The sequence below is a fragment of the Haematobia irritans genome, chromosome 5, assembly GCF_050003625.1.
Source record: "Haematobia irritans isolate KBUSLIRL chromosome 5, ASM5000362v1, whole genome shotgun sequence".
Taxonomy (NCBI): Eukaryota; Metazoa; Arthropoda; class Insecta; order Diptera; family Muscidae; genus Haematobia; species Haematobia irritans.
Window position 1 is genome coordinate 172,743,615 of NC_134401.1, and position 23,435 is coordinate 172,767,049.

The window sequence follows — 23,435 nt, forward strand, 5'->3', positions numbered from 1 at the left end:
GTCTGTTTTTGATGTTCAGGTGGAAACTAATTTCGATGTCAATGCTGTTAACCAGGTTTTTTCTATAATTATTGTTTTGAATCTATGAATTTGGAAATATGACATGATCTGATTGAAAAATAAATGCCGTCATACAATTTTGGAGAGTAAAATCAGTGTGTACCGGTTAAAAAATAGCCGAACAGCCGAGGATACATAAGTATTTGCTTATATACCCTGCCAACATTTTAATGTTTGATTTCAGGCTCAAAGTATCACACACACACTTGTACTTACCATTACAACGATCGTCGAAAGCGTTGAAAAATGCATAAAAATTTATGTTGTTAAGTTGACTTTCACCTCACCTTTTAACCATGTTGTAAGATTCTCAGAATATCGTTGCTTCATACGTAAGATTTTGATAAATATCAGTATTAAAATATATCATTAAAATCGAATGTAAAAGAAAAGTAATTGATATTACTTTCATAATAAAGAAGCCTCCACGACCGCACTTTTAGGACCTTTTCGGGTTTTCTATGTCCTTTGGAAAAATCAGTTTGAAGCCCATTTTAAGGCAAAATATATGACATGATGCTGAAAAATAATTTTTATAGTGTTGAAAAAATAATTTTGTTATTCATTAAACCCCATTTTCATGAAGCTCCGTCAGTGCTCCGTTAGATAACGAACTTTTAAAAAGTACTATGTCGTCTGTCCTAACGGAGCTATAAAATTAAACAATAATATATTTAAAATGAGTAGAAGTAACGAAAGGGTTCTCTATACCACAATCCATTCACCGTAATTGGTCCTTATCAACATGATTGTCGATAGAATTCGTGATTTCACAATTTGTGTAGAGGATTTTAATAGTTCCATTACGTCGTTAAAGTTTGCATCGTTCCAGTTCTAGTAATGGCGTAGTGTTTACTTGCAAAAAGAAAAAAAGGCCCACAGAAAGTGGTTGCTACAGAAATACCGTGCGATTCGAAAAAACATCTCTTTCTTGAAAACTCTTCTAACCCTGCTTTAACATGTGTTTAAAGTTTAATAATAGAAAATTCTTGTTCTACTCAATAGAAATACTCGCCAAAATAATACCAATACCGTTTGATTCGTGAGTCAGGTGAAAATCTGATCCTCCTTTTTCTATCTTGTCCTTGCAAGACCCAGTTCAAACAAAATATATGTTGCTATTCATGTTTAGCTACACAATTTTACAAGGAATTAAACTTTAACAATTTCATCTTTTATTGATTTATAAATAAAAAAGTGCGATATTACAAGTAGGGTCTGTCCATTGCAGTATCCTTTGCTCTCTTGTCCCTGGAGCGTGGGAACCATCTGTGTTTTGTTGTATGTGTTAAACGCATCAGTTCTTCACGAGCCACTTCAGGACGTTTATCTTTAAATGCACTCATAGCTGTACGTAATGATTCTTCCTTCATCAAAGATGTGGACTGGCTCTCTGTTGCAGTGGGCAAGGGTTTACTGAATTCGTACGGGTATGAGGGATCAGGATGCCATGCCACTATAGTTTTACCATTAGGAGCAACCGCAACGCCTTCCACTAATCTGCGACCGCCGATAGCATTTTTATTTATTGATAATTTAATAGAATTTGTAGAAAATGTTCGTAGAAGGCGAGACATGTTGGTTTTATAATATTTATTTTACATTAGTGATGGGGAGAGGCATTCGATATTTTTTACCTTCGATAATAGAATCGATTACTATATTAACGCTTTTGTGCAATCGTTTTAAACAATAGAGCTTTTACAGTGTTGCCCATATATATAAAATTTATTGTGTAAAGACCGGTATGTATCTCGAGTGGAAATTTCAGATACCCATAAAAAATATATTACTATGGTTCCTAACGAAAATTCCGTGAAGCGTTATTATCGATTGTTTACATTTTGCGGCTAAACTCTAGTTTAGCTATACCTCTCAGAATTTTTTCAAAACTTCATAGATAGTACTACTCTAAGAGTAGATTACAACAACCACTTTTTTTCTTGGCGATCGTAACCGGATAACCGGTTGTTCGGTTCTAAAGTGTAAGTTAAAAATAATTATTAATATGAAAAGTGCATCACTAGAAAGGTTTTTAAGAGACCTTTAAAATGTATGAACCGTTATATCAGCTACATCCGTTCCAGCTGTACAGGTAAAAACTTGTTTTTTTCGGAACCGGTTTTTTGCAAATAAGGATATATCTCAAAACTACTCGATATAAACGTAGCTAACACTTCTACCTATCCGTCAAGGTCAAAGTCAAGCTCTACTATAATCGTGATATTAACTATTATATATCCATATCCGGTTTAAAAAGAAAAATATTTTTTTTCAAGAAATCGCACACACTTATTCCTTTAGTTAGACATATTGACCAGATACTATCCATATCCGGTTTAAAAAGAAAAATAAAAATTTTTTGCGCATCCCCAGCATCGTACAACAATCCCGCATATTTCGCAAATTGCACAAATATGTTTTTCCCTTCCGCCTTACACCATCTTACAAATATAAATATTTGTAAATAGCCGTTGAAAAACAATTTTCTTCTGCTAAATAGAGGCAGCGAAGATTTTACATGGCGCCACAGTCCTTCGATTGTGTTTGTATGCTGTTTGGTTTCTGGGTCTACAAAATTCTCGCTGTGGTTCACTTTATAGTGAGTGTACCCCTCTTGCGATAAAGTATCGTAGGCCTGAAAGTAAACCATTATTACTTTACAGCTCAATCCCATAAAATATAACTCACCTTCCGGCAATCGGAAACAATTATGCTTCTAGGGCGAATATATTTTTTTATTAAAGTTAAGAGAGTCTCTCGGCTGCGGTTCTCAACGGGAACTATAAAACATTTATTACTCCCCCGCTCTACCCCTCCAGAATTTTCTTTTACCAACTTTGGACTCGTCGATTTCCACAAATACACCGGGTCCTCCAATTTGGACACTAAACTGGAACGAACTGTAGACAACAACTTCTCTACAAAAGTTGTTCCAGTCCGTCCCAGTTTGAGCTCCATTTATCTCGGTTTCCTCCATTATGTATTGTATGGGTGCATTTTGACACCACATGAAGGAAAAATCAAGAATTTGGTATATGGAAAAATGCGATTTGTCGAAAAACGTCCCCTTTCTTATAGATTGGTAGAAATTGCATTTCTCCGTTTTCTTTTTGTTCTTGACAAATCTTTCCGTGCATCTAAAATGATTCTCAAATTAGTTACTAAAAACAAAAGTTCGCTTACCTCCATACCCATCCATCTATACTTGTCTCACATTTTGCCAAACGCAAACCATGGCCATTACTACATTTCAGGGCACCTTCGGCAGGAATTAATCCCCATTTTATCAATTCTAAAACGGCAGAATTTGGAATTTTGCCTTTTATTTCAATTCCAACAATTTGGTACAATTGTGTGACCCGCGTAATTTCCATTTTTGCAAACAATTAATTTTTGAAGCGCATGGTTGCATTTAACGTCACAGCCGATGTTATAACAGCACTTCTCATATTTCGTGTACTTCCCCATTTTTGCTTAGTAATGTGGCTTTAGGAACAATCAGTTCATTCAAACCATAACCGGTTTTAAACCGGGTCTTTTTTCATTCTACCCCGAATACAACTTTGAAATAAAATTGAATATAAATTTTTGTTTGCAAAATTCTAATTTTACGGCTACAATTAAATTCACCAGCAAATATCTCCGGTTCTAACAGAGATATCGGCTTGAATATGACTTTAACGGATAGGTAGAAGTTTTAGCTACACAATGCAATTAGTTATTTTGTACCTTTACATCGAGCGTTTTTGGATTAAAAGCCGGTACTCTGTTCGGTTTTCGCGTTGAAACTCCATACAAAACCAAAAAATGCGAAAAATTTGCGAAATTTTTTCCATTTGTGATACTTTGTTTTTTCGTGTTGAAAAACTGACGTTTATAGCACGGCGCCATTTGCAATGTGAATTAAGAAATAATTTATTTATTAAAAACTATTTGTGCGGGTTTATAAATCAAACACGGACCATATTTTTGTTCCGAAACTATACAAAGGATCAAAGGAATAGCAGATCAATTGCCCAAGGAAAAATAAAATCTTATTTTGTAAAAACAAGCAACAACCGCCAACTTAATCCAATATCGCTCCCTGTAAAATCGCGCTCCAAGCTACCTAAAAAAACGCCGCTTTCTATGTACGAAATAATGGTTTCCATAAAAATTTTTCGCAAGAATGAACATAGTACCGGCCTTAAAAACTGAGCTGATAACTGGAATCGTCATTTGAAAGGTCTTATCTTTAGCTTTTTGGTGATGTGGATTTCAAAGTAATCGGTTCACTAAAACCGTTTTTATTAACGATTATTTGCTTACACTTTAGGCTCGAATAACCTGTTAACCGGTTACGACCGCCAATCGGTTAGTGTTTATTTCGATGTCAAATTTAATTCTCTATCGAGGTATAGCTAAATTTTCACGAGGTATACCTAAACTAGAGTTGCTCCCATTTTGCTTCATTAAGCAGGTTGCAGCTCTGTAGGAGCAAAATATAAATAATCGATAGCAACGTCTCACGAAATTTTCGGTATCAAAAATAACAATGTATTTCTTAAGGGTAGCGGAAAATTCCTTAGAGGTGCATATCGCATGTAAACTGCGTTAGAGGGGCTTATATTGGTATGCACCGCTATTAAAAAACAAAACAAAATGCAATCTTACAAGCTTCACACCGGTCTTATGTATGTTTGCTGGCAAAATTTTTTTGTCGCTACGTTGTTATCGATAGTTTACATCTTCTCACATAGGAAACATTGAGAAAAACTTCTTTCGTTTCGATAAGGAATTTTCGTTGTGTGCTTCGTAAGCTCGTGATGGAACTCCATCAACAATTCCTGTTGTATGCCAATAAATGAGTTTGACTAATTTTACTAGCGATATAAAGGGCCGTTTTTATCGATTGTTTGCTTATTGCTCCTATAAGAAATACATGGCAATACTGTGCGTTCTTACACCCTGCACCACTCCGCCCAAAAGGAGACGAAATAGAAGGGTAATAATTGCTCAGGGCCAGCTCACGAGTCGATCTAGTCATGTCAGTCTCTCTATAAACACATTTTTGTGATCAATGTATAGGTTGCAGTTTTAATCCAATGGGCTTCAAATTGGCACACTATTGGAAGAAATCGGCTCAGATTTAAATATAACTCCCATAGACACTATTCCCTCGATATGCTCTTATATGGCCCCAGAATCCAGTGTTTTACTTTGATTTGCTTTAAATTTTGCATAACGATTACAATAGATCATTTCGTTCGATATACACTCGTATGGCAATAGAGGTCATAGTTTTACTCCGATTTTACTCAAAGTGTGTTATTGGCACGCAAACGAAATTTCCGTTAGAGTTGCATACCGGGCTTTATGGATAGCAAATAATTCGCTAGATGTAAGCCTAACGAAATTTTCGGTATGACGATGTTATCGATGCCAAAACGGCTAAAATGGCATGCCACAGATTTTTTTGCTGCTTATAAAAGATTCATAGTTTTTTTTGGTTGCAACAAATTCATGATGTATCATAAAAATGGATCCAAAACTAATGAGGCATTATGCCTCACATAATTTTCATTAGCATACATAACTTCCATTTGGTTAGCGAAAATTTCGACGCTCTAAAGAGATGTTCATTCCTATTTATGCTACCGAATCTTTTGTTCGTTGTTATCGACTATTCCATAATCCCTGTATAGGAGTGCTGACGAAAATTCAACTGTATTATTGGTACATATATAATAATCGATGGTGCAGTGATGGATGTGGTGTTCAAATCACATATGAAAACCGTTTTATCGGCCAATAATTTGATGGTAATTGTACTTCATATAAACAATGCCGAAGAATCATCGTCAAGTTAACTACATATGCGCTTCAGGCTCATATGAAGTTCCAATATTTCCGATATAAATAAAATAAAATAAAATAAGCGTATTTGGAAAATATTAAACCCATTTATTTTTCAGTATTTTTAGAATACATTCTATGAATAACTAAAGCTAATGAGATTTTTCAAATTATGTATATCAACTTGAATAGAAGAAATAACAAAACCAATAGATATGACTACACATTTTGAAATTATTTATGTATATAATTAAAAATTAATAAAGTTGTATTTGAAATTGTTGCGTTTGAAACCCTGGACAAACCTACAATGACATACATTGATGGGTATATTTGAATATGCGTGATTAAATATTAAAAACAATTAAAAAAGTCCTTTGACCTCATTTCTTCAATCACACACGTACAGGTTGGAATAATGAAATTTTCTTTTCAATTTAATATTAAATCAATGTTCAATCTATGGGCATTACAATCAATAAAGAGAAACCTTTCCAAAAAGGACAATTGGGCCGACAACATATTAGCGTCAGCCATTAGCCGGATTAAATGCAGGGTGATTGATGCATATGGAGTTTGGGTCATTACTAAAGATGGTGGTGAGAGGTTTAGGGAGTATTTTCAAAGGAATTGAACTGGTTTCCATGTTTACTGCCGTTGTTGTTGTTGTTTGTTCCATTCTAATCTTAGACGATGACGCAGCAATCTTAATCAGAAATGGGTAATCACACTTATTTATGGCGCTCATGTCGTATGGTGGAAGCTAAATAACATGCTAATACAATGCCAAGAATTTGTATGAATGCTATACCAATGCCCACTCCAATCAATATCACGGCGTTTTTGTCAATGCGTTGCTTCAATTTGCCCACACAACCCTCCTATAATTAGACAATGTGAAAGGTGAATGTGAATGGGATGTAGTGTAGTGGATTATAATTATCACCAACAATAAAACTTGTTCCCAATATTTGGAAATTCCCAAAACAATGGACATACCTGATAGTATTTGTCTTTTCCCAAAGCCGGCGATTCGGTACAGTGACCCACGCTTTCCTCGATGTATTGGGGACGACAACAACTGGGCGGCAGGGTTTTATTGGCACTCATAGTGCGCCAATCGGAAGGATAATCGACTCCACAGCACATCAATTTTCGTTGTATATTATCCCAGGCCATAACATCTTCTTTGTTCGAACGTTTTATGGAATCTTGTAGAGAGTTTTTGATGGCCATTTCCAAATCACTCTTGAAGACACAAGCCGCAATGCCTACAGCCAATTCAATGATAAAGATGACCGCCAAGAGTAGAGCATACTGGGGAATAATTTTTGTTAGCCCTAAACAAATGCTATGGAATAATTTGCATAACTTACTGCCAAAAGTAAAGTAGGCGATTCCTTGATAGCTCCAAAGCATCCCAACGAAGCAATGAGAAATATAATCAGACCAGTGATTATTAAGACAATTGGTGGTGCCGATACCTTCCCCTCAATGAAGTGGCTAAATTGATTGACATCTGCTAGTACAATGGCTCCAGCAATTAATATTCCCAAGCCCGATATCTGAAAACAAGGCACATTAATAAGATAACGAACACTTTGAAGGATAACTGAGGAATCATAAAATAATTTCGTAAAATTTTTAAAGTAACTATCAACAAAATTGAAATGAATTTTGGATCAACAAAGTTCCTCTTTGTTTAAAGTTGTCTCCATGAAGCTATATTAGTTAGGGACAAAAGTTGTCATATATCGATTTAAGGCCAAATGGTATTGGGAATATTGTGTCTAGGCCCTAGACATCAATTCAGGATTATATAGGACATACACTGAAAAAAAGTGAACCATAAATTACACTGAAGCCGATTTAATTCTATTTTAGTTCATGGAATTATTACCTTTTAAAAAAGTTTCCATGACGTTAATATCTTTTTGCATACTAAAATAGAGGAAAAACTTATACACAAATGAAGCATAAAGATTAACTAAATTCGGGTCTTCCACAAAATAGTTCAGAATTTCTTAAAATTTGTAAATTTTACAAATAATGAGCCAATCATGAACTTCGTATGGTACTATAGACATTTTTGCAATTTTTAACTCCATTTTTTTTCTTCAAACTTCGAAACTTTCTGTAACAAGCGAAAAAATGAATTAAAAGTCTATTAAATTTTCTTAAATTTATCGAAAATTATTCACTCGTTTTGTTTTGTTGTTTTTTTTTTCTTTTAATCATTGTTGTTGTTTTTGATTTCAGCTTGAAACCATGCATTGACTAAACTACAAGTGTAGCTTAACCAACAGAGGAAACGTGTAGCTTAACCAGCCAACTGCACTCAAATCGATGATTTGACGGTGGCAAAGGAAAAGAGATATGTTTGTACGAATTTATTTCGGCATAAGCCGGCTATCGTTTAAACCTTTTTTCGGAAGGTTCAAGTGTGGCTCACTTTGGGTTTAGTGAACTGCCTGAATTTATTCTGATAATTGGTTGATAGTTTTGCTGCAAGTAGAGGATGCTGATGAGGAATGTGGTCATTCCGAAACACTTGTAGTTTAGTCAATGCATGGTTTCAAGCTGAAATCAAAAACAACAACGAAAATTATTTACTTAGTTTTGCGAAATCGGCGTGATATCTGCGTTTCTGATACAGTTTAGTTAAAATTTTCTACACATAATCTGTTTTTTCTAAAACTAATTAAAATTTCTTTCGTGGCGGGTTCACATTTTTTTCAATGTAACATACACACACAGGAGATCTGGAACATAATATCGTTTAAAATTACCTTATCACTGAGACGTTTTTAGGCTGATGTATTAGAAATAAAAGTCGTGGGGAATTGGCTGTATGGTAGTATACATATACAGAAAAAAATCCGTTAAAAAATAATTAAACTAAAGCTAAATTTAACTTATTTTTATTGGAAAACATTATTTGCTAGTAGTTAAATTTTATTATTATTATTTTTTTATCGAAATATTCCACAGCTTAATGAAATCTTAGGGCGTTTTCGATTCGCAAAAAATATGTTGCCTTGGTGATACACTACTTTTTCCCTAATTGACATTTCGCCCAAATGATAGTGTAATTCTAAAGTTATTGTTAATTTATAATATTGTGAGGTAAAAAGGAGAATGTTGCACCTTTTTTCCAATCGAAATCGCCATTACTTTTTTTTAAGTATGTTTCAAACATTTTATGAACTAAACGTGGGTATACAGTTCAATGACCGTACACATAAGTTCAATATGAACTAAAACACAAGAAGATTTTCATACGATTCACACAAATAGTAAGAATGAACTACTGTATGTCTAAAATGGTCATGATTTGGCGCCAATGATTTTCTTCTTTACTTTTGGTTTATTTATGAGAGTATGTACTTTCGTGAGCTGCACTTCAAAAATACAACAATGCATTAAATTTTCCTGGTTTTAACAACGCTTTGTGGAAATCTCAAAATGTGGAGTACAATTTAGATCAATTATCGTGCAGTTTTTTTTTTCGGTGTACAAATTTTGACATAAGTATTGTGGACAAAAAGGAAACTGAATTTTAATTAAAACCCCTTAATCTCTTCCATCGACTTGAAACACATTTCCCAGAATTGTCTCTTGAGTTTTGAGAATTGCCAGAAGTCTTCTCAAATTGAACCATTTTTCATCACCACTGTACATCATTTGATCACATAACAATAATCCCTTAATCCTATTTTTTGATTTCGATTTGTTGCTACACTCATGCAAGAACAAATCGAAATCTATTTTTTCGTTTGTTTAAAATTTCGTTTAGTAGGAAAGCATATTTTCTTGGGGTGTATGAACCATGTTTAGCTCAATATTCTGTTTGGTTTAGATGAACTGATTCACGTAAACGACGCATAACCCCCAAAAATTATTACTTATTAATAGTTCATAATCCACCACGCCACGAAAATTTTAAATTGTAAATCACCTAACTTTTTGACAGTGCATCCTCAAAATAGATCGCCTCTGTAATATATACTCCCAAACATATTCTGTTTCACCCTAAGAATATATTTTTCAAAGCCCCAAATAGTTAATTCCTTTCTATATTAAAAAAAATCTATTCATACATAATTAATGCTCTCCGCTATTTTTATACTTTTTCTTGGTCGAAAAATATCGACTTAGTCAGAGCCCGTCTAACGTTTAGACTTAAGCATTAAAAATTTTTGGATGCCACATTTATACATAACAAAATATGTCGCTCCAGAAGAGCACAATTTACTCGCACTTGATTCTCTCACTGTGTTATCTACACGCTCACAAAAAATCGCTTCTGTAACATATACTCCCAAACATATTTTGCTTCAAGCATATACATTTTTGGGTATTGCCCAAACATTTATATGTTTGATCTCTACCAATATATAATATGTTTGAAAGCATATTGGTCTAAACAATATATGTTTGGGTAGTCTAAGTTCCAAACATTTTGTATTTTTGCATCCAAATTCAATAATGTTGTCTTCCAAAAAACAATATGTTATTATGTGACCATATAATATGTTTGGAAGCATTTTGCACCCAAAAATATTATATGCTTAAAAAAAATTCTCCCAAACAATACTGTGCTCAAAATTTTATTTATTTATTTATATATTTACAATCATAATGAATTATGAAAATAAACAGGTTATATAGGTGCTAACAACATAGGTTTTCGACCTGAATGCTCAAAATTTTGTTTCTGCCTAATTGCATATTCCCCCACATCTTTCTCAGTTCCACGAGATTTTTTAGTTCTTAGCACCTTTTTCTGTAATACAAACATTGTAGAAGAAAGTATTCAATTTTATGACTTTTTTTATTTTAATTTTACCTTTTGCCGGACGGGGATTCGAACAGCGGACCACACAGTTTGTAAGGATCAAAGAAGTAACTGATCAATTGCCCAAGGAAAAATAAAATGTTAATTTTGTAATAACAAGCAACAACCACCAACTTAATTCAATATCGCTCCCTGTTAAATAGCGCTCCAAGCTACTAAACACATATATGTTTATAGGCTATTTCTAAATTAATATATGTTTGCATCCAAGCATATTATATTTACAAACATTTTATGTCCTAAACATAATATGTTCTAACATATTAACATATATGTCCCAAACATGTTATGCTAGTTTATGAACATTATATGCTTGCACTCAAAAATATTGTGTTTAAAAATTTGTGTTCCAAACATATAATGTTTATAGCCAAACATATGAAAAACAGTCTTTTTCATCCGTGTAGTAGTCATTCGTTATCTATATCCATCGGCGTCTTTATTTTTTTATACCCACCACCATAGAATGGTGACGGGGGTATAATAAGTTTGTCATTCCGTTTGTAACACATCGAAATATCGATTTCCGACTATATAAAGTATATATATTCTTGATCAGGGAGAAATTCTAAGACGATATGACGATGTCCGTCTGTTGTAATAACGCTACAGTCTTCAATAATGAAGCAATCGTGCAAAGTTTGCACAAAATCGTCTTTTGTCTCCAGGCGGGTCAAGTTCGAAGATGGGCTATATCGGTCCAGGTTTTGATATAGTCCCCTAAACCGAACTCCCGATTTTGGGTCTTGGGCTTATAGAAATCGTAGTTTTTATCCAATTTGCCTGAAATTTGAAATCTAGAGGTATTGTAGGACCACAAATATGTGTACCAAAAATTGCCAAATTCATTAAAAAGTATCGGTTCAGGTTTTGATAGAGTCCCCATATAAACCGACCTCCCATTTTGGGTCTTGGGCTTATAGAAATCGTAGTTTTTAAAGGTATTTTATGACCATTAAGAGGTGTGCCAAAAATGGTGAGTATCGTCCATGTTTTGGTATAGCCCCCATATAGACCGATCTCCCAATTTTACTTCTTGGGCTTATAGAAACCGCAGTTTTTATTCAATTTACCTGAAATTGGAAATCTAGAGGTATTATAGGACCACAAATACGTGTGCCAAAAATTGGGAGTATCGGTCCATATTTTGGTATAGCCCCCATATAGACCGATCTTTCCATTTTACTTCTTGGGCTTATAGAGACCGCAGTTTTTATTCAATTTACCTGAAATTGGAAATCTAGAGGTATTGTAGGACCACAAATATGTGTACCAAAAATTGCCAAATTCATTAAAAAGTATCGGTCCATGTTTTGGTATGGTCCCTATATAAAACGACCTCCCGATTTGGGGTCTTGGGCTTATAGGAACCGTAGTTTTTATCCGATTTGTCTGAAATTGGAAATCTAGAGGTATTTTAGGACCATAAAGAGGTGCGCCGAAAATGGTGAGTATCGGTCCATATTTTGGTATAGCCCCCATATAGACCGATTTCCCGATTTTACTTCTTGGGCTTCTAGAACTCGAAGTTTTTATCCTATTTGCCTGAAATTGGAAATCTAGAGGTATTTTCGGGTCATAAAGAGGTGTGCCGAAAAGAGGTGAGTATCGGTCCATATTTTAGTATATCCCCCATAAGAACGATCTCCCGATTTATCTCCTTGGGTTTCTAGAAACCGTAGTTTTTATCTGATTTGCCTGAAATTGTAAATATTCTGGTATTTTAGGCTCACAAAAACGTGTATCGGATTAAGTTTTTATCGGTCCATTTGGTAATGCCTCCATATAGACCGACTTCACTTCTTGAGCGTGTAGAAGGCGCACTGATCATGAAAATTGCTTGAAACTCAATGTAAAATTTCCAGATTTTACTTCTACAGATTTAAGATTTCAAATCAAGACGTTATTTTATAATTTTTTTGCACACTTACAAGAGATGTTAATGATTCCTCTAAAACTCAAACAAAAATGGTTCTTATAAATCCCGAATCTGATATAGTCCTCATAGGTGAAATCTTTAAATTTATCTTCGGGAAGTGTCCTAAAGTTCTCAAACCCTCCTGAAATTTCAAAGGAAAGCCTAATATTTGGTTCATGGTGGTGGGTATTTAAGATTCGGCCCGGCCGAACATAGTGCTGTATATACTTGTTTCTATTCTCTCTTGCTCTCTGACATTTCTAAACATACGAAAATTCGAAATTAATATATGTTTGCACCCAGGGACAATATATTTAAGAAGATGTAATGTCCCAAACATAATATGTTATAACATATGTGTCCCAAACATGTTATACTAGTTCATGAACAATATATACTTGCATTTAAAAATAATGTAATAAAAATTGGAGTTCCAAACATATAATTTTAACAACCAAACATATGAAAAGCAGACTTTTTCGTCCCTGTGTGTCTTAAAGTTAACTTGTGAAAAAAGAAGAAAAGAAATCTTTAGCTCTTTACGGTTTGTAGATTAATATCCCTCAAATGCCATAAATCACTCGGTATTATTCTTGTAGAGTGTCGACCTTAATGTCAAAATGCACCTAAAAAACCTGGGAAATTACATTAATCTAATAAAAATGCTCACAGGACATTTTTAACGTTCAATCAGTTTAATTGTGTATAATGAAAAAAGTTTTATTTTTGTAACATTCCCATCATAGCTGTCAGCTTTTTGGTAGGGCGTGCAGTGAATGGGACCATAATAAATGGCATTATCGAGGGTAACCGGCATTTGTTCAAATACCGAAAGGCATTTGTATAATATTTATTTATTTACTTGTGTATGTTTGTATATACATATAAATGTATACATACTATATAATAATTATTCATTAAAATGACCCAACTTAGATTTATTGGTTGGATAAAGAAATGCTTACACACATCCTCAAACATTTGTTGTTTCAAATGGATTGACCTCATGCAAATTTTGACAAATACAAATGCCATGAAGTACAAAATAGAGCTTTACACCATTTTAGGTATACATGTATAGTGTGTAATTAAACTAAACCAAACTAATTCAATTGTTTAAGTTGTATTATTTGTACAGAAATTACAAGGGTGCACTTGGCAGGTTCAAATTTCCCCATAAGTGATGCCATTCGGATTCAGCCTTGAGAAGGAGCTGCCATATCCGTGAAGTTAATATGAAGATTTATCATAGGAATTAAAGATTTTATGAATCACTATTTGCGAATACTGGTTGAAAAGCTATATGTTAGTTTGGTCAAACTTCTAGAGGGTTCACCTTTGCTTTAAAAAGTTGATACGTTTGTAAATTTTTTGAATAAACAAATTATATCCGCGACATACTTGCTACACTTTTCAACCTTCTTTATATTCATGAATTAAATTATGAACACCAGTTCTTTCGACTCAGAAACAGGGTATGGAGTCGAGCCAAATTTTCTCGTCTCCGACTAAAGCAAAATCTGTCAATACCCTGTTATCACTAGTGTTATTTATTTAGCATTTATGGAAAGCTAGTACAACAAGAGAGGATTTGAGGCCATTGATAGGCATCATTACGGGACACAATACACTTGGGAAGCATATGCTAAGGATTGGCTTAATGGCCGATGATATTTGTAGATGGTGCCTTGACCCGGAGGCTACAGAAGATTCTTACCACTTTCTGTGCCAGTGTCCAGCACTATCTTTTAGAAGAAACAAGATACTGGGCTTCTTTTTCTTTCAGGACATTGCTGAGGTGGGTGACTGTGCTTTGAAGGATATACTCGCCTTTATCAAGGCTTCAAGATGGAAAACCTAGAGAAGCGTAAAGGAGTTATGACCGACCAGGGCAGATGAAGACAGATGTCGAAGAAGAAAGAGAAAACCACAAGGAATCACAATGGACCATCATGGTCTAAGTGGACACCATTTCTCCGTATAAGGTTTTGGTGTCATCCTCCATAACCTAACCTAACCTAGTACAACAAGATTTTATATTTTATAATTGTCAGTACTAGCTTAATTTTTTCAATGTGAATATCAGAAAGGAATATTCTAAAAATATTTTAAAAATGAGTTTGGTTGATAATAAATTCTAATAAAAGTTGTTAACTAATTTAACGATAAATATCTGAACAATACTAAGAGATAAATATGAAAATGTCGTTTTTACATATTTTATCATTGCTAATAAATAGTTTGTATACGAGATGGCAATGTGTCGTTCCCGAACGAATTAGGAACGATATATAAATGTACAGAAGGAATGCTACATCCGAAAAACTACGGTGAATGATTTTGCCCAAGACTACTTTTAACAATTTCGATTGTGATTCGATTTGTTTTGGGTTTTCACACACGTTTTGCTCGATGAGCTATATTGCCACCAATTGGATAATAAATTATAGCATCATATAAGAACATTCTCAGGACTTAGCCCTTGGCAATTTGTATACAAAAACTAATTGTTTTATATGTCCGAAGGGTATAGGGATGCCAGAGCACAATTCAGCTTATAAAAAGAGCACATACGAAAAAAGAGCACACTTTTTCAAATAAAATAAAAACATTTATGCCCTGTTTCTGTATGTCGAACGAGAGTGTTTAAAATAAAAAACAAAATATTTGGGTTTTTCTATGTCGACAGGCAAGTCACTTCATATTTTGTTGTCGTGTAACAAACGAACATATACAATAGGTGTCAAGAAAAAAGTAAAAACAATTTTGAAATTTGAATCAATTCTCAGGCTAAACATTTTAAAATACTCATTTTTGATATTCAATGTATTCTCATACAAACGATATGAACTTTCAAAAATAGAGAAACCCAAATTGATTCGAATTCGAGTGACTGCTTTTCAGTCGACTGGGTTTTCGTTCGACATACAGAAACAGGGTATTAATTCCAATTTATTGAAATATAATTCATTTAAACAAAAAGGTTCATAATATATAGACATAAAATAACCCCCTTTCAACTCAAGCTAATTTTCTTACAATACTTTGTAAGTCATTTTTTGGTGTTTTTGTGAAAAATGTTATTGAACATAACAGGGTACAAAGTGAAGAAGCAACATCGGAGTGCTCTTCTTCGAAACTGATATATAAAGTAAAACACTATTGAATTAGAAAATAACGGCGTAGGAAAATCTCGTAGGGTGACATTTACGTATGTCCAGTTTACTTTTACCATTTTTTGAATCGCGCTGCAGTAATATTTGTTGTGATGAATAAAAAGAGCACAAAAAGAGTACTTAACTAAAAATAGAACACTTTTGCGTGTTCTTTTAGCCTATCTTGTTTTAAGAGCACATTTTGTAAATAAGAGCACGTCTGGCATCCCTAGAAGGGTATTCTAATCAGGGTTGATAAAGTTGACACTTTTGTGCTTTTTTTGATACATTTCGACGGGCAAAAGCACGACCGCGAGCCATTTGGTACTTTTTCATCACAATTACTCTATATAGAGTTATTCTGCCCTAACTATGAACGTTTCTCAGGTTTCAACTCAACTCTAAAAATTATAAATAGCGAACATTGAAGAAATACAAAAATACAAAAACATATTCCAAAATGAGGATATTTTATCTTTTATTACAGGATCTAAACATTTTTGAGAGGAATATTGTATATACCACATTTGTCCGCAAATGTTTCCGCCACACTGAGGAACAAAGTATTATAAGATAGTGCATATATTTGAAACGCCCAGAAGGAGACGAAATACACACATGGTGTCTTAAGCAATAATGCTTAGAGCCGGCAACTGAGTCGATTGCCACAGTTGGTAGAATTCTACAAAAAATTGTAAATTTTTACTGTTTTGTAGATTGGTAGAATTCTTGATTTTGGTAGATTTTGAAAAGAGATACTTCTTCATAAATGTTCTATTGAAATAAAAATTTTCTATAGAAATAAAATTTCGTCAAAATTTTCTATGTTCTAGAAATAAAATTATGACAAAATCTTCTATGGAAATAAAACTTTGACAAAATTTTCCATAGAAATAAAAATTTGACAAAATTTTCTACAGAAATAAAATTTCGTCAAAATGTTCAATAGAAATAAAAGTATTACAAAATCTTCTATGGAAATAAAATTTTGATAAAATTTTATATAGAAATAACATTTTGAAAAATTTTCTATAAGAATAAAATTTTTCCTATAGAAAATAACATTTTCTATGGAAATAACACTTTGACAAAATTTTCTATAGAAATAAAATTTTGATACATTTTTTTATAGAGATAAATTGACAAAATAAGTTAATTTTTATAAAATCTAAAAAAAATTGTGCCAATCGGATTAGATTTAAATATACGTATACTTTTACAGTAGTCTTTATATGATATAATTTTAGCACTTTTTGGCTTTGAAAAGTACACTTTTAACACATTTTTAGTACTTTTTCGACAACATCATTTATCATCTCTGATTCTTATCATTATGTCAAAGAGGCTCCTTTTCATAAGCAAAATGAAATATATCGTCCACTCAAAAAAAGCAAATCCTCTATTTCATTAAAGCCAATTTAAATTTATTTTTTTTTGTTCCTGGAATTATTATGTTTAGAGGGAGAGTTGCCTTTATTCTAATAATTTTTTGGGTACATTAGTTAACTGAACTAAAAAACGGAAAAAATATACACAAATGAAGCATAACGAATTTTACTAAATAGATTATTTCTTTAAATTTAGACATTTTACTACAAATGCGGCTATCTTGAACTTAGTATGACATTAAAGACATTCTTGCAATTTTTAACTCCATATTTTTACTTCAAACTACAAAATTTCCTTAACAAGTGACAAAAATAAACTATGTCTAATAAATTTTCTTGAATTTTTCGAAAAAAGTTTACTTATTTTTGTGATATCGGTGTGATGTCTGCGTTTGTAATACTGTTTAGTTAAAATTTTCCAAAAATAATGTAAATTTTCTAAAATTAACCAAATTTTTTCTTCTTAGCGGATACACTGTTTTGTAAGCCTTAAAGCTGACATTGTTTTTACAAAGAATATAAAGATCATTTAGAAAAATAAATTTTGAAGCTAATTTGGTACAATTTCAACTATGGTATTTATTATCCATAGTCCAGCGTATGATTCTGTGACAATAACCTGCTCAATTCGCAGATATTTATGCCTACATTGAAAAGTTCATCTAATATTAAAGAATATGAGACACATTTCTTTAAGCATACATTCTTAAAAATATTAATGTAATCATAAATTATAAATTATATGTTTTCATTGTTTTGTTTATATAATTTAAAATTATTTTTTTCTTTCGCTGAGAAAATATTGTGGCGAATGCGAAGTTTGCTTAGCATAGAAGATGCATTTCTCCGATATAAAGTTTTTTTCCCTTGTCCAAAAGTTAATAAACTTTTCAATGAAGTCGTTTTGTCCTTAAAGTCAAATGACTCGGATTTCAAAAAAAAAAAAAAAAACAAATTGGCTAAGGTCAATTTGGCTTTATTAAGTCTGAATAATTCTTTAAGTTTAATGAAATTGTCTTTAAATTTGTTTACTTTTTGTATCTTGAAAACGCACCCAGGGAAGGAATATGATCACCTCAAACATCTTTTAAGAGCAAAATGTTATTTTGGAGTGGTGACCATGTAACATGGTTTTCGCAACCATGTTATTTTCTCGGAAATCATGTATCTGATTTCGGCAAGCAGGTTATATTTGACGAGAAAATAACATTTTAGTGACGAACATGTTACATGGTTACCATACAAAAATAACATTTTGTTCTTGCAACATGTTTGAGGTGATCATATTCCTTCTCTGCGTGCGTTCAAATTTGGGAAATGTTGTTCGACACTTTATTTTAAACATGTTTTTAATTAAAACATAGCAAAATTTCTACTTGAAATCAAGTCTGAAAGTGGATATTTAAATTGTCGGTAACACGTTTTTAAAGGACACTTATAGCACATGAAGAAAAATGCCTAAAAAATGAATAAATTAAAATTTGTTTCCTAGAATCAAGTACGCAAAATTCAAATTTAAAAGAGAATTGGGTCTTAAATATCTCCCTATTTCAATTCTTTGCTTCTTTGGCTCGGAACAATACCAAAATCATTAGTGTAAAGACAAAAGTTTTGGAATCGGACATGCTTTTTTTTTGCAGTGTATAATCTTTATACTTGATTTCATTTCTATATGTACTTTTATATGCATATAGTTGCTCGGTTAAATCTATTCATGATTCAAAAAAAAAAAAGTATGACATTAATTCGAATTTGCGGTAGATAATCGAAATCACTTGATGCACACTTACCGCAAAAATTATATTGAACACAAACAGAGTATATTTTATCATACTCATGCCACACGAACGAATTTTAAACTTCATTTTGTTCTTAAAATATTTATTCTTTAGATTATCAATGATTTTATTTTATTCTGTATGTTTTAAATTTGCGCTTTTAATCCTGTGGACAACTATCCAAAGTGGCGATTCGAAAAGAACTGACCAATAGTGGTAGCTTCAATTGACGACCATAGTTGCGTTAGCAGTCCCAAAACTACTTGAATGTAACTAGGGCGATCGATGTTTGTACTACATAGGTAACTACCTGTCCATTGTTGTGGACACCCATCCATACACGTCCTTACTCACTTACTTTCAAAACTCCAAGAAAAAGCACTTAAAAAATCCTGTGGATAGGGTTTTTGTGCAGGGTCGAAGTAAGGGTTGGCCTACATTGTTTGCAACCAGTAAAATAATGTGTGAATTATGTCCGGCAATGCAAACCTTAATTTCACTTTGTAGTCGATAAAAATTAAAGAAAATGCAAATCTTATCGAAATATAGAAATTTTACGTATTAAGAATAGCTGATATGATGTGTTACCAAGTTCTCACTACACACAAGAAAATATTGACCTAATATGGAAGATTATAAAACTTAAATTTTAGGACTCGAAATTTACGCAATATTAAGGACAAAATTCTATAAAAATAATAACATTTTAATAAAAAGAAATTTCATAATCTTTTTTATAATCCTAATTTTAATTTTATTGATCCTATCAGAGAGGTCCCTAAAAAGTGTTTTTATTTTAAAGAAGCCATTCGCAATCAATAACAAAATCCTTAATCCCTCAAAATCTTTGGATTTTGCTAACGTTCAGTTAATTTTGATACATCATCTAGTAGTATCTTTTAGATATGGACACTTCCGTAGTTAAACTAACGCTACATTTAAATTATTTTTATTGCGATAAAATTATTTGTTTGTAGTTAAATTTTATTATTTTTTCGAAATTTTCCACAGTGAATTGAAATTTTCCTATGAAATTTAAATTCTCTAACATTTTATGAACTAACCGCGGCTATAAAGTTCAATAGCCGTACACATAAGTTCAATATGAACTAAAGCAAAAGAAAATTGTTGTACGATTCTTACAAATAGTAGGAACTCAGCAAAAATTGGAGCACTATTTCAGCATGATTGTAAGGGAGAGAGGCAGTACCAAAACAACCAAATCAGCTTACAAAACAACCGCTCACAAAACAACCGAATCAGCGCTGATTTATGTGGGCGATGTCCCGATTTAGAGCAGCTTCTACATAGCACTGATATAATTGCTCATTTTAATAGAAATATTGCTCAGAAGTGATATAAAGGGTGATTTGTTAAGAGCTTGATAACTTTTTTTTAAAAAAAAACGCATAAAATTTGCAAAATCTCATCGGTTCTTTATTTGAAACGTTAGATTGGTCCATGACATTTACTTTTTGAAGATAATTTCATTTAAATGTTGACCGCTGCTGCGTCTTAGGTGGTCCATTCGGAAAGTCCAATTTTGGGCAACTTTTTCGAGCATTTCGGCCGGAATAGTCCGAATTTCTTCGGAAGTGTTGTCTTCCAAAGCTGGAATAGTTGCTGGCTTATTTCTGTAGACTTTAGACTTGACGTAGCCCCACAAAAAATAGTCTAAAGGCGTCAAATCGCATGATCTTGGTGGCCAACTTACCGGTCCATTTCTTGAGATGAATTGTTCTCCGAAGTTTTCCCTCAAAATGGCCATAGAATCGCGAGCTGTGTGGCATGTAGCGCCATCTTGTTGAAACCACATGTCAACCAAGTTCAGTTCTTCCATTTTTGGCAACAAAAAGTTTGTTAGCATCGAACGATAGCGATCGCCATTCACCGTAACGTTGCGTCCAACAGCATCTTTGAAAAAATACAGTCCAATGATTCCACCAGCGTACAAACCACACCAAACAGTGCATTTTTCGGGATGCATGGGCAGTTCTTGAACGGCTTCTGGTTGCTCTTCACTCCAAATGCGGCAATTTTGCTTATTTACGTAGCCATTCAACCAGAAATGAGCCTCATCGCTGAACAAAATTTGTCGATAAAAAAGCGGATTTTCTGCCAACTTTTCTAGGGCCCATTCACTGAAAATTCGACGTTGTGGCTCGTTAGTAAGTCTATTCATGATGAAATGTCAAAGCATACTGAGCATCTTTCTCTTTGACACCATGTCTGAAATCCCACGTGATCTGTCAAATACTAATGCATGAAAATCCTAACCTCAAAAGAATCACCCTTTATAATCTTGAGTATAGCATCCCAGCAAAAAATGGAGCACTATTTCAGCAGGATTGTAAGGGAGAGCGGCAGTACCAACTGCTTACAAAACAAGCGAATCAGCGCTTATTTTTGTGGGCGATGTCCCGATTTAGAGCAGCTTCTACATAGCGCTGATATAATTGCTCATTTTAATAGAAAAATTGGTCAGAAGTGATATAAAATATTGAGTATAGCATTGATGGCGTGAAGGAAAATATCACTACCTGTCATGCATCTATACTGCATGAATTGGTTGTAATAACGTAAACGAATGATCATAAACTACTTTGATTACTCGTTTACGTTATTGCCACCGATGCATGCAGTGTGGATGCACTGCCTACTTTATTGTATACCAACCAAACTCTTACTGCTGAAGTATTTTTTTTATGGGTTGCTCTAGTTCTGCAGTTCGTGGTTGTCCAGTCATCTTTCTAATTTTGGATCCATCTGCGCTACTACTATCTGCTGTAGGTTCTGCACGGATGAAAAAGACTGTTTTTCATATGTTTGGCTATAAACATTATATGTTTGGAACACAAATTTTTAAACACAATATTTTTGAGTGCAAGCATATAATGTTCATAAACTAGCATAACATGTTTGGGACATATATGTTAATATGTTAGAACATATTATGTTTGGGACATAAAATGTTTGTAAATATAATATGCTTGGATGCAAACTTATATTAATTTAGAAATAGCCTATAAACATATATGTGTTTAGTAGCTTGGAGCGCTATTTAACAGGGAGCGATATTGAATTAAGTTGGTGGTTGTTGCTTGTTATTACAAAATTAACATTTTATTTTCCCTTGGGAAATTGATCAGCTACTTCTTTGATCCTTACAAACTGTGTGGTCCGCTGTTCGAATCACCGTCCGGCAAAAGGTAAAATTAAAATAAAAAAATCATAAAATTGAATAATTTCTTCTACAATGTTTGTATTACAGAAAAAGGTGCTAAGAACTAAAAAATCTCGTGGAAGTGAGAAAGATGTGAGGGAATATACAATTAGGCAGAAACAAAATTTTGAGCATTCAGGTCGAAAACCTATGTTGTTAGCACCTATATTACCTGTTTATTTTCATAATTCATTATGATTGTAAATATATAAATAAATAAATAAATAAAATTTTGAGCACAATATTGTTTGGGAGAATTTTTCTTTAAGCATATAATATTTTTGGGTGCAAAATGCTTCCAAACATATTATATGTTCACATAATAACATATTGTTTTTTGGAAGACAACATTATTGAATTTGGATGCAAAAATACAAAATGTTTGGAACTTAGACTACCCAAACATATATTGTTTAGACCAATATGCTTTCAAACATATTATATATCGGAAGAGATCAAATATATAAATGTTTGGGCAATACCCAAAAATGTATATGCTTGAAGCAAAATATGTTTGGGAGTATATGTTACAGAAGCGATTTTTTGTAAGCGTGTGGGCATTTGAGTGAGAGATCATAAGAAACCATTTTCATTTGAGAGAGAGAGAGGCCATAATTTTGATTTAAGTATAATCACCCAGTATTGAATAATCTCTCGATCTAAATTTAATATAATTTCCTAGAAATTTGAAAATTTGCCTATTTAAAACTCCTATCTTCGTATAGATAAATCTCCCGAATCCCATGTATACATATATGAATTTGTGATCCAACTAATGTAGATTCTATGGATCTGTAGATCTTTTTCGGACTTACAAATTTATATTTCATAAATATAGTCCCATCTACAACTCAAAAGAGAGAGAGAAAGCTAACTAAAATGTTCCTGAAATACTTGGAATAGTAGCTAAAACTGTTTTTTAATTCATGTCGAACTTCTTATCAATATCCAATAGCTATAGAAAATAGGCCTTTTTCATTATGGGCCCGCCCTCTCTCTAACGGCCCTGATTCTTATTAATTTAAGGGTACACCACCATAGCGACCTATTTTACTTATTTCCAATAAACCCAAAAAATGTTTTCGTGGTGGTTTTTGGAAAATACCAAACAAAATAAATAAAACTTTTAATTTCGACAGCAAATAAAAGAAATTTCCTAGTTTTAATGGTTGTTTGGTCTACTTCCAACTAACTTGCATATATAAGAACCCCTTATG

The 23,435-nt window shown here is 33.0% G+C and overlaps 2 protein-coding genes across 2 annotated transcripts; both read right to left on the bottom strand.

Moving 5' to 3' along the window:
• Nucleotides 1-1,212: 1,212 nt before the first annotated feature.
• Nucleotides 1,213-1,674, bottom strand: mRpL42 (mitochondrial ribosomal protein L42). Its single transcript, XM_075313158.1, has one exon. The coding sequence runs from the start codon at nucleotides 1,635-1,637 to the stop codon at nucleotides 1,266-1,268; it is 372 nt and encodes a 123-aa protein (XP_075169273.1). The 5' UTR covers nucleotides 1,638-1,674; the 3' UTR covers nucleotides 1,213-1,265.
• Nucleotides 1,675-5,985: 4,311 nt separating this feature from the next.
• Tsp47F (Tetraspanin 47F) lies at nucleotides 5,986-19,180 on the bottom strand. Its single transcript, XM_075313159.1, has 4 exons — nucleotides 19,008-19,180; nucleotides 7,275-7,463; nucleotides 6,898-7,215; nucleotides 5,986-6,779 (listed from the first exon to the last, which is right to left on the bottom strand). The coding sequence occupies exons 1-4, from the start codon at nucleotides 19,080-19,082 to the stop codon at nucleotides 6,630-6,632; spliced, it is 732 nt and encodes a 243-aa protein (XP_075169274.1). The 5' UTR covers nucleotides 19,083-19,180; the 3' UTR covers nucleotides 5,986-6,629.
• Between the last annotated feature and the right edge of the window lie 4,255 nt (nucleotides 19,181-23,435).

Coding starts and splice junctions, on each gene's coding strand:
- mRpL42 (XM_075313158.1), bottom strand. CDS start 1,637: ATGTCTCGCCTTCTACGAACATTTTCTACAAATTCTATTAAATTATCA.
- Tsp47F (XM_075313159.1), bottom strand. CDS start 19,082: ATGAAGTTTAAAATTCGTTCGTGTGGCATGAGTATGATAAAATATACT. Junction 7,464..19,007: donor TGTTCAATATAATTTTTGCG/GTAAGTGTGCAT, acceptor CCTTGTTTTCAG/ATATCGGGCTTGGGAATATT. Junction 6,780..6,897: donor GAAAAGACAAATACTATCAG/GTATGTCCATTG, acceptor GTCTAATTATAG/GAGGGTTGTGTGGGCAAATT.